This window comes from Lissotriton helveticus, chromosome 9, assembly GCF_964261635.1.
Source record: "Lissotriton helveticus chromosome 9, aLisHel1.1, whole genome shotgun sequence".
NCBI lineage: Eukaryota > Metazoa > Chordata > Amphibia > Caudata > Salamandridae > Lissotriton > Lissotriton helveticus.
In genome coordinates, this window is record NC_136070.1 from 869,661,516 (window position 1) to 869,673,567 (window position 12,052).

At 43.7% G+C, this 12,052-nt stretch overlaps 1 protein-coding gene across 1 annotated transcript in view; it reads left to right on the top strand.

The window, feature by feature from the left end:
- The window catches only part of LOC144781934 (WD repeat-containing protein 62-like), a 636,677-nt gene that overhangs the window by 198,204 nt on the left and 426,421 nt on the right, over positions 1-12,052 (top strand). The window contains exon 13 of the mRNA XM_078661021.1: positions 4,176-4,301. Within this exon, the coding sequence (XP_078517147.1) occupies positions 4,176-4,301 (126 nt within the window). The remainder of the gene's footprint in view (positions 1-4,175; positions 4,302-12,052) is intronic.

Below are 12,052 nucleotides of genomic sequence, written 5' to 3' on the forward strand. Positions count from 1 at the left end.
TTCCAAACCTTTCTTCTGTACCCTATGCCTGCTGCTGGTTGTTAAAGCCTAATCTGCTGAGAACATTCCTCTTGGCTATTCATTGGGGTGTGGGGGGGGGCTGTGGTTCCCTGACTGACAGGTTATAAAGAGACACAGTTTGGAGACTACTTAGCATTCTAAATGGTCTTCAAAGTGTGCCTTAGTCCCATTGACCCAAATAGGATCAGCATGAAGGCGTGGTAACTCTGCTGATTTGTATAAATCCAGGTTAGCGAGTGGAAAATTCTGGCTTCGGTTTTATGAGGCGTGTAGTTGGTAATATATCATCCATTGTGAAGCTACCCAGTGTTTTTATGGTCTGACTTGACAACGTAGTTGTCGCCAGACAATTATCTGAGCATTACTAGAGAGGGCCTTTGGCTCTGCCCAAATGTCGGGAGCCAGAAGTACATATTTTGATTGGGCAGAAGTTGTGTGCTTCCACAAACAAGTGCCTGTTCTTCACACATCTGTGAACATTCTGTTTATTTATCCATCTGCCTGAGTTTGAAATACCAGGGGCACGGGTATGACCTTGTAATGCTATTAAAGTGTCCAAGATAACGAGATACTTTATTTAGTTTGACTCTCTAAGCAGCACTGATAGGAGGAGGGCAGTCATTAAACTTAATTGATTTTTAGGCCTGGTTGGACTGTGCAACTGACACCTGTCCCATTTTTCAAGTGGTTAATATGAAGGTAATTTCTAAAATGTACTTTTCAAACTTGCATTTTTTTAATAAAATCTAATAACTACTTACGCCATAGCACTTTATATACCACCTTATACAAATATAAATTATTTTGTTAAACAGAGAAAAAAATTCCCTATGCTCAAAAAGAGAAGTTATTTTAGCTTTGCTCCCAATATTTTAAACTTACCTACTCATGTCATTATAACGTTACATCTAACCACCACCATCATCATTTAATTTATGTAGGTGCTAATAATCCAAGGTAATCCTGGCACTGGAAATTCTGAGCAGCTCAATCTATCGCATTTAGAAAAGGAGGATTTTAAGAACCTTGCTAAAAAGAGCAGTTGCTCATCAGGTTTTATTTTTGTCAGCACATTGCATAGAATGCCCTCTCCATTTTTTGTTGTGGTCAGGGAAGCCTTTCAATAGATATTTGTGTTCTTCCTGGGTTCTGGGGTTGTACCCTGCTCTTCATACTCTCTGGGGCCTGCACATACATTGTTTATTCGGTCAAGGATAGCATCTTGCATTTAACTCTAGCATTTACTGACAGCCAATGCATCGTTTTTGGTGTGTTGTCCGTGGCATATAATTCAGCAGCTCAAGACCATAGATCGAAGATGACCGCCATGGTCAGCCTGGCATCAAAGTCCGCTTTCAAACCAGTGCTTTCACGTTCTCCCTAAACGGAGTCTACAGATCAGATATAGTAGTGTTTCATTCATAAGTGTATTATTAGTGCCTAAAAACAGAAACCAGTGTTTGAATTCATTAACCCCTAGCCACTTAATATCTCCCTCATTTAAATAATTTTAAATGTCTTCTCATCAGGTTCATCATGTGAAGCATTGCCTGTGTCATGAATGAAGTTGCAAAAGGCAGCTTCCAGTGAGCTTACTAGATATGCAGGGGAAACACCCTTTACACCAAGGTTTTTACCACTAGTGCCTTTACCACACAGCGCCTTTACCACACAGCCTTTGGCATGCATGCAATTTTTGGTGCCTTTACCACACATACCTTTACCATGCATGGTAAGTATAGTTAAGTAATTATATGTGTGTATGTATGTGTGTGTTTGTGTGTGTGTGTGTGTGTGTGTATACATACATGTATTTATATATATAAATACATGCACTGAAAAGACAAAAGGTCAAAGTTATGTTGTAGTTAGATGAATATCTGTGACTACATTAGCATTTTGAACAAAAAAACACAGAAATTATAACTTGCGCCAGTGCCATTCAACTGCCAGTTGGTAATATGAATATATTTATATTAAAATAAATCAAGTCCACCTCTTACCACTTAAATAAGAGAATGGCACACCAGCTGCAGTCTATGGCCAAATATGTTTAATGATCTTACTCATCAAACATATTTGGCCATAGACTCTGTAGGAGTTTTTGGAAGAAGTAGAGGCCACTCGGGGGACACGCTGGAAGACCTTTAATAGGACAGCTCGGGCATAATGCATTTCTGCCTTACGGCCTTCTTCGGATGCCGCTGATTACAAGGTACTGCTCCACCCTCACCTTTTTATTTCCCAGCTTTCTCCCATTGGCGGTAGTCCGCTTGACCTCAGGTCACATGGTCGCGACTCCACTGTAGCTTCAACAGAACTACAGCTCCCAGAATACAGTGTTCTCGTGTAAGTGTTGCCTGGGGAGAGCCTGATCGTTGTAAGCTCATGTGGGTGTTTGTTGTTGAACAAAAAGGTGCGGAGTGTCCGAATATAAAGTCCTTGTTTGAAGATCTGTTATAGGGCTTCCTCGAGTCCCCTTTGACATTCCAGCCTCGTTGTACATGTGCCTGCCTGGCCGTGAGTCATAGTTGCAGTGAACTTGCCTCCTCGTTAATAACGAGCTGCGCCTGGCAGCAGCCCATGGCTTGGCCAGCACTTGAAAGCGGGCCGGAGTTCTTCAAATAACTTGGACGTGAAGAAAAGCTGTTGCAGCAGCAGGTACCAGCATCACTCCAGCCTCTTGACAGAACGGGGCCTCTTAGGCGCCTCTGGTTAGCGCGGAAATATCCAAAATACACCACTCGGTTCAGAAGAAGTAGAGGCCCTTCGGGGGACACGCTGGAAGACCTTCAATAGGACAGCTCGGGCATAATGCATTTCCGCCTTACTTGCTTCTTCGGATGCCGCGGATTATAAAGTACTGCTCCACCCCACCTTTAAATTTCCCGGCTTTCTCCTATTGGTGGTAGTCCGCTTGACCTCAGGTCACACGGTCGCAACTCCACTGTAGCTTCACAAAACTACAGCTCCCAGAATACAGTGTTATCGGCTAAGTGTTGCCTGGGGAGAGCCTGATCGTTGTAAGCTCCTGTGGGCGTTTTCTGTTGAACAAAAAGGTGCGGAGTGTCCGAATATAAAGTCCTTGTTTGAAGATCTGTCATAGGGCTTCCTCAAGTCCCCTTTGATGTTCCAGCCTTGTTGTAAATGTCCCCGCTGGGCCGTGAGTCATAGTTGCAGTGAACTTGCCTCCTTGATAAGAAAGAGCTGCGCCTGGCAGCAGCCCATTGCTTGGCCAGCACTTCAAGGCGGGCCGGAGTTCTTCCGATAACTTGGACGTGAAGAAAAGCTGCAGCAGGTACCAGCATCACTCCGGCCTCTTGACAGAACGGGGCCTCTTATGCGCCTCTGGTTAGCGCAGAAATATCCAAAACACACCACTCCATTCAGAAGAAGTAGAGGCCACTCGGGGGACACGCTGGAAGACCTTTAATAGGACAGCTCGGGCATAATGCATTTCGGCCTTACGGCCTTCTTCGGATGCCGCTGATTACAAGGTACTGCTCCACCCCCACCTCATCAATTTCCCGGCTTTCTCCCATTGGCGGTAGTCCGCCTGACCTCAGGTCACATGGTTGCAACTCCACTGTGTGTGTATATATATATATATATATATATATATATATATATATATATATATATATATATATATATATATATATATATATATATATATATGAGCAAAAGTTAAATGACTTTATTTTTACTTAACTGTGTGGTTGAGGCATGCGTTGTGAAGGTGGTGTGATAAAGGCATGCGTTGGTAAGTTGTATGTAGGTGCTGAGGATATAATTTGAATAGTAATGGTGACATACGTGTGTCTCTTGGGACTCCGTGCGATCTCTGTCTGCTGAACTCTCCAGTGCTTGCAGCTGGGGCTTCCAGGCAGGCCAGTTCTTCAAATGCCACTGTTGTGCCCCACCTTAACAAACTTGCCAAGACTGTGATTTTCTGCTTCCCCCAGCAATCCGGGTGATAGCAGACCCAAGAACCATTCCACATTGGAGACTGAGTTGGTGAATAGGTGAGCCTCCTCGATGGCCCATCATTTCCTGGAAGTCTCTGTTGATCTTTTTACTCAAAGGACCATTCTTGTGTAGAATTTTTATTTCCTGATTCAATGAGTTCTAACTTGATTATTTACTTGTTTTAGGTGTGACATTTCTTGCTTCAGCCAGTCGAGACAGGCTAATTCATGTCTTCAATGTGGAAAAGGGATATGTATTGGAGGAAACGCTAGATGATCATTCATCTTCCATAACAGCTGTGAAGTTTGCATGTGAGTAAGGGGATTTTTTCAGTTTCATTGTAATTGATTGTATTCTTTGTCAGATGTTTGCCTTGAGAATTGGCCTAAAACTAAAATATGTTATTGTGGCTAAAAAGCGTCAATAGTATTTATTCCTAGTTCTCTAAAGAGGTTCTAGTTGAATATTAGAACTGACCCATATGTCATGACTTTATCTGCAGAAGAGTGCTCTTGCATTTAGCCATAAGGAACTTTCTCACCAAGTGGAATAAACCAAATTGACGGTAGTTCAGTTAACTTACTGCGTTACCTTTCACAGTACACCACAGGAGACGGGGGTGCATTCCCTTTCCACACCGTGGTCATACATTGCCAGCGGCAGAAATACTTAGAATTATGAGAGTCTCTTTTATGGGGATTCAAAAGAAGTGAAAATAACTAGAAAAGGAGCCATTATTTTGGTGCATGGGTTTGCCTCTAAAGCCTGCCCCATTTTGCCACTCCATCTCAGGACCGGGCAATAACATTTTAGAGGACTACTTTAAGTTTTTTAAAATTTTTTATAATTTGTATACCAGTTGAACAAACATTGTCCTGGTCTTTTACTCTTCCTCAGTAGAAAAGAGTAGCAATACACCGCGCAACTCTTAAACTCACTGTAACATAATAATGATTTTTTTTACACTCTAATATTTCTCTATAGGTCTTACCCTGAGACATTTAGCAAGAGTCCATTTAATGACAAAAAGTGCACAAAGGTGCTTTAGATTTGGCCCTTAAGCCATTGGGTGCTCTCCTTCTGGTCTCCCCCCTCAGCCATTTCATGATGACATTTTCGAACCACCCACAGAGTGTATCCTCTTTTTAGGTCTCACCTAAGCCAATGCGCTTGCGCATTGCTCTGGCGAGACTTATGTAGGGGCTCCAGGAAATTCTCCCAGAGGGCTTTGGAATGCAGATTTTGGCCAGTGCATGTGCGTTGGGCGCGCGCTCACCATTTGGCAGCCTGCGACCACACCGAGAACAGCAAAGCGATTTCATGGCTATCACTCTCCTGTCCCTCCCACTTCCTCCTGCGTTCGCACCATTTGGTTGCCACGTACCACACCTCCTGCTCCCCCTCTCACAACAACGCTTTCAGCTCCTCCCTTGTTTTTTCACGTTCAGCACGGCAAACGCGCCGGACGCGCGCTCACCATTTGGCAGCCTGCGGCCACACTGAGAACAGCAAAGCGCTTTCATGGTTATCACTCCTCTGTCCCTCCCACTTCCTCCTGCGCACGTGCACCATTTGGTTGCCGCGCACCACACCTCCTGCTCCCCCTCTCAAAACAACGCTCTCAGCTCCTCGCTTGTTTTTTCACTTTCAGCACGGCGCACGCGCCGGGCGCGCGCTCACCATTTGGCAGCCTGCGACCACACTGAGAACAGCAAAGCCCTTTCATGGCTATCACTCCCCTGTCCCTCCCACTTCCTTCGCACGCACCATTTGGTTGCCGCGCACCACACCTCCTGCTCCCCCTCTCACAACAACGCTCTCAGCTCCTCGCTTGTTTTTTCACTTTCAGCACAGCGCACGGCCAATGCTTGTTGCAGTGTTGTAAAGCACTCAGATTCGCGCTATATAAGACCATCATAACATTAATTTATTTTTATTCAAGCACAGGGACCTTACATACATTTTTTTTCATTTGTTTTTTTAGGCACGGGGCGATTAAGCAATTTGCTCAGAATCACAGTTTCAGTGCCGCCGGGACTTGAACCTGTCTCCCCAGTCAGCTGTCTCTCGATTGTATACTCCGGGTCGCTGCTTTGATGTTTTGGCTTTTTTTTCAGTTTTGTAAAGCGCTCACATTCGCGCTATATTAGACCATCGTAACATTAATTTATTTTTATTCAAGCACTGGGACCTTACATACATTTTTTTTTCATTTATTGGTTTAGGCACAGGCGATTAAGCAATTTTCTCAGAATCACAGGTTCAGTGTCGCCGGGACTCGAACCTGGCTCCCCAGTCAGCTGTCTCTCGATTGTATACTCCGGGTGCCCATTCTGGGTGCAGATTTAGAAGTCATGCGGCACTGTACAAGAACAAGTGGCACAGGTTTGCTCACACAATCTCTTCATCCATATGTACATAAAATAAGGGATGCAGGTGGATACGCTGCTATCGGATTACATCTGGATGTGTAATACTAAAGTGCAGCACTGATAACAGACCAGATGCTCTTTGTCTGAGATATGCACTCTCGTGTACAGTGGCGAGTATACAGGCACACATAGACATGTCCCTGGTAATTGTCCGTACTCTGCTTTGCTCTAGTAGCCCTAACAGAACCGATGTGTTGTACAGCAGAGTGCTTCTATTAAGAACACTGGTGTCAGGACACAGCACTCTAAGTAACCATAGCACATCTCACTGTGCACATAAGTAAAGCCTCTGTCACATCCTGTGGGGTGCACCATTTGGCAGCCTGCGGCAAAGCCCTTTGATCCCTATCACTCCCCCCTATCACTCCCCCCTATCACTCCCCCTTATCACTCCCCCTTATCACTCCCCCTTATCACTCCCCCCTATCACTCCCCCCTATCACTCCCCCCTATCACTCCCCCCTATCACTCCCCCTTATCACTCCCTTCTCCCACTCCCTCCTGCACACAAAGCCGGCAGCGCTTCATCTGATGGCCGCGGTCGCTGCTTTGATGTGTTGGCTTCTTTTTGCAGTGTTGTGAAGCGCTCACATTCCGCTATATAAGACCATCGTAACATTAATTTATTTTTATTCAAGCACAGGGACCTTACATAAATTATTTCTTTTGTTGGTTTAGGCACGGGGCGATTAAGCAATTTGCTCAGAATCACAGGTTCTGTGCCGCCGGGACTCGAACCTGTCTCCCTAGTCAGCTGTCTCTCGATTGTATATTCTGGGTCGCTGCTTTGATGTTTTGGCTTTTTTTTCAGTGTTGTAAAGCGCTCACATTCGCGCTATATAAGACCATCGTAACATTAATTTATTTTTATTCAAGCACTGGGACCTTACATACATTTTTTTTTCATTTATTGGTTTAGGCACGGGGCGATTAAGCAATTTGCTCAGAATCACAGGTTCAGTGCCGCCGGGACTCGAACCTGGCTCCCCAGTCAGCTGTCTCTCGATTGTATAATCCGGGTGCCCATTCTGGGTGCAGATTTAGAAGTCATGCGGCACTGTACAAGAACAAGTGGCACAGGTTTGCTCACACAATCTCTTCATCCATATGTACATAAAATAAGGGATGCAGGTGGATACGCTGCTATCGGATTACATCTGGATGTGTAATACCAAAGTGCAGCACTGATAACAGACCAGATGCTCTTTGTCTGAGATATGCACTCTCGTGTACAGTGGCGAGTATACAGGCACACATAGACATGTCCCTGGTAATCGTCCGTACTCTGCTTTGCTCTAGTAGCCCTAACAGAACCGATGTGTTGTACAGCAGAATGCTTCTATTAAGAACACTGGTTTCAGGACACAGCACTCTAAGTAACCATAGCACATCTCACTGTGCACATAAGTAAAGCCTCTATGTCACATACTGTGGGGCGCACCATTTGGCAGCCTGCGGCAAAGCCCTTTGATCCCTATCACTCCCCCCTATCACTCCCCCTATCACTCCCCCCTTATCACTCCCCCTTATCACTCCCCCCTATCACTCCCCCCTATCACTCCCCCCATCACTCCCTTCTCCCACTTCCTCCTGCACACAAAGCCTGCAGCGCTTCATCTGATGGCCGCGGTCGCTGCTTTGATGTGTTGGCTTCTTTTTGCAGTGTTGTGAAGCGCTCACATTCCGCTATATAAGACCATCGTAACATTAATTTATTTTTATTCAAGCACAGGGACCTTACATGAATTTTTTCTTTTGTTGGTTTAGGCACGGGGCGATTAAGCAATTTGCTCAGAATCACAGGTTCTGTGCCGCCGGGACTCGAACCTGGCTCCCCAGTCAGCTGTCTCTCGATTGTATACTCTGTGTCGCTGCTTTGATGTTTTGGCTTTTTTTTGCAGTGTTGTAAAGCGCTCACATTCGAGCTATGTAAGACTATCGTACATTAATTTATTTTTATTCAAGCACAGGAACCTTACATACAATCCCACTCAGTGCCACATAATTACACGCCACATAATTACACAGCACTCAATGCAACATACACTCCAAATACCACTCAGTGCCACATAATTACACACCACATAATTACACTCTACTGAATGCAACACACACTCCACACAACACCACTCAGTGCCACATAATTACACTGCACTCAATGGAACATACACTGCAAATACCACTCAGTGCCACATAATTACACGCCACAAAATTACACTCTACTGAATACAACATACACTCCTATCACAACTCAGTGCCGCATAATTACACGCCACATAATTACACTCTTCTCAATGCAACGTAAATACACTCCACATAATACCACTCAGTGCCATATAATTACACACCTCATACTTACACTCTACTCAATGCAACATAAATACACTTTATCTATCTGTCTAGCTATCTATCACCCTCACTCTATCTATCTGTCTATCTATCGCCCTCACTCTATCGCCCTCACTCTATCTATCTATCTCTATCTATCTATCTATCTATCTATCTATCTATCTATCTATCTATCTATCTATCTATCTATCTATCTATCTATCTATCTATCTATCTATCTATCTATCGCATCACCACAGCATCACTCGGCACCACCACAGCATCACTCAGGGGCACCGCAACATCACTATGCGCTACTACAGCATCACTGAACGCCACAGCATCACTCGTCGCCACCACAACATCACTCAGTGCAACCACAGCATCAATCTGTGCAACCATTTTACAACAACTGGTTCAAATATGTTCTCTCAATGTTTCAAGCTGTATTACAAATGTCACAAAAAGATGTTAATATTTCACTTCAGTTCTTGGATTTTCGTCACAATAAAATACAATGAACATAATCTTCACAAAAGTTATTTACAAAAGCTATTGCCATTATAAATTGCAATAACTTTTATTTAAGTATTAATTATTAAAATAATTAAAATCCATTTTTATTAGTAATATCAATACATCTAAGTCACGTAAATACAACACATATTGCATTACAAATGCTATAGGTGTCACATTTGCGAAAGTTAAAACTATTGGCATTGTAAATGACAAAGCTATTCATTTCGCTATTTTCAAAACCAACTCATACATAAAAAATGTGTCATTTACAATACCAATAGCTCAAACTTTCCTAATGCGAGACCTATTGCATCGCAAATGCTTGTTTTATCATGCTCTTGCAGTATGATGTTGCTATCTGACTTAACAGTGCGTGAATTGTAATGAATGGATGGTGAAGTGTCAATACATTGCAGTGCACGGGTACTCCCTTGAAAATTTCCTCCCTACTTCTACTCCGATGCCTATCCGTTCTTCACCTTTTCTCCAACTACTATCCGTAATCCTACTCTCTCTTCTCTTAATCCTACTTTTGCACCTGCTTTTCTTCTCTCTCCACTACCTTTAGTCCGACTTGCTCTCCTACTTATGCCTATATTTATGACTACTCACTGAGAATTTCCTTCTACGTTCTCTTCCTATTGCTCCTAGTCATGTACTCTTACTCACTTCTGCTTTTATAGATGCTAAATCTTCACCCCTGCGTCCGCTATTCCTAGTTTCACATTTGTTCTTTCTTCCCTGACTTCTGATCCTACTGTTCACTGCATCCTGTCCTATCTAGCTTTTATAGTTACTCCTTTTTCTTCATTTACTTTACACCTGCACTTACAGTTTGTATCACTGCCGTGCTGGCACTCGTTGTTATTTAAGGTATTTCTCTCCACCACAGTCAATTGATTTGGATATTTGGTTCTCACCATACCAGTTCGACTATTCGTCACTCTGAAGTTAACCTTTAAACTACGGAACTGGAAGCAAAAGTATTAGTGATGACCTGCTCTGATAGATTCCCACTACTTTATGCAGAGGATGCGTAATTTAAAGACGTGCAGAAAAACAGTGGTTTGTTAATTCACTACACATTAAAAACAACTTATAGCTGCCACCGAAGACTTTCTTAAAGCTCTGGCGGCCTCGAGCAGTCTGAATTTTCACACTTGTAGCAGTGCAAAGGTTCATAGTCGTGTTATTACAGTGGCAAACTACCCGGCCCTCCTGGGGCCCGGCACTTATTATTATTATTATTATTTTTTTTTTTACAAATTAAGCACTGGTTTGGATGGTCTACCCTGTCATGGCCATGCCCCCACTGCAAAGGGGCCAATACTGGATTTGTCCCGATCTTCCTCACAGGGGAGGGGGCAGGGGATTGAAAGCCCACTATGTAGCAAGGATTTTCATTTTTTTGTTTTTGAAGTGGGTTTGGCGTGGGTGTCCTACCCTTTCATTAGGCCATACCCCTACTCCAAATGGGACAACAGTTTTCTGCCTTTTTCCCCAGGGTCAGATAGGGGTTTGCCCCAAATTTGAAAACAATATGGGGTGTCGACGGGCTGCTAAATAGTTGGGCATATACCTCACCGCTAAAGCACCACCAGTCTTTCGGCCACCCGGGGTGCACATTATCCACATCTCCGAGATACGGTAGAGGACATTTAGATAATTATGGGGTAGTTTTGACATATTGCCCGACTGAGTGGGGTAAATCCAAATTTACTCTTACTTGCCATGCTGAATGTCTGCCCTATTCGGGTCTGGTCTTTGTTCTTTTTTTGTTTTGTTTTTTTTAGTCCTCAAATCACCCCCGATAAGCACCGACCAGACTTCGAACTTCCCTTGTGCTCAATATCGGGCTCTAATGCAATAAAGATTACTGGATTATATCGAGTGCTCGCAACCTCCCCCGCCTTACTAAATTGAGAGGGTGTAATCATTGGATGGGAATATCTTATCATATCTTTAGCAAATCCCAAAACCTTCCTTTTCCATTCCCATTATTACTCCTTCTTCCCAGTTCTTTGAAGAAAACCACAGATCTCTTCCAGGCCTGCCACATAGGGGCCAAAGCTTAGGTCCAAAGCTTGCATATTTCCCTTTTTGCTAACAGAATTAAGTAAAGTTCAGATAGCAGCATTTTACATGCGGATTACTCATATCCTTGCCCTGCTATATTATCCCAAACATTATTAAAGCAATACTTACCTCCATGTTAGTTCCCAAAGAGTGAGAGATAGTCTTACCCACTGCTGACCAAAATTCTTTCAGTCTCGGGGATGTGGCAAACGTATGCATGTTGCCTGCTTCGCCCCGCTTACATTTTGTGTCTCGACCGCCCCTTCGCTTTGCCTGCTTTTTTGGGGTGCAGTAAATTGCATGCAGGGTAAATAAGTTGTTTTTTTTCTTAGTGCAGCAGGTTTGACCACCAAGTAAAGTGTAGATTAAGATACTTGCCATAACTCTGCCAGCTTCACTTCTGACAAGTATCCATCCCACGCGGAATATGGCACTTTAATCTTATCCTCCTCCGCCATCAGCAAATACTGTTGCCAGTGCGCCACATCTTACTTCCTGACCATTGGATCCTGAAGGTCTGTTTCCATTTGTCCAGATTAGGCTCCAGACCATTCCTGGCTCCTAAGCCAAGCATTTACTTGATACATTTTAAACCTATCCATCCATCCATCTAGCCCCATCCATCTTGTTGTTCCAAAAGCTTCAGGTTAACCATTGCCCACCGTCCACCAACTATCTCCATCTGATGACATCACTCTGTTTCAGAA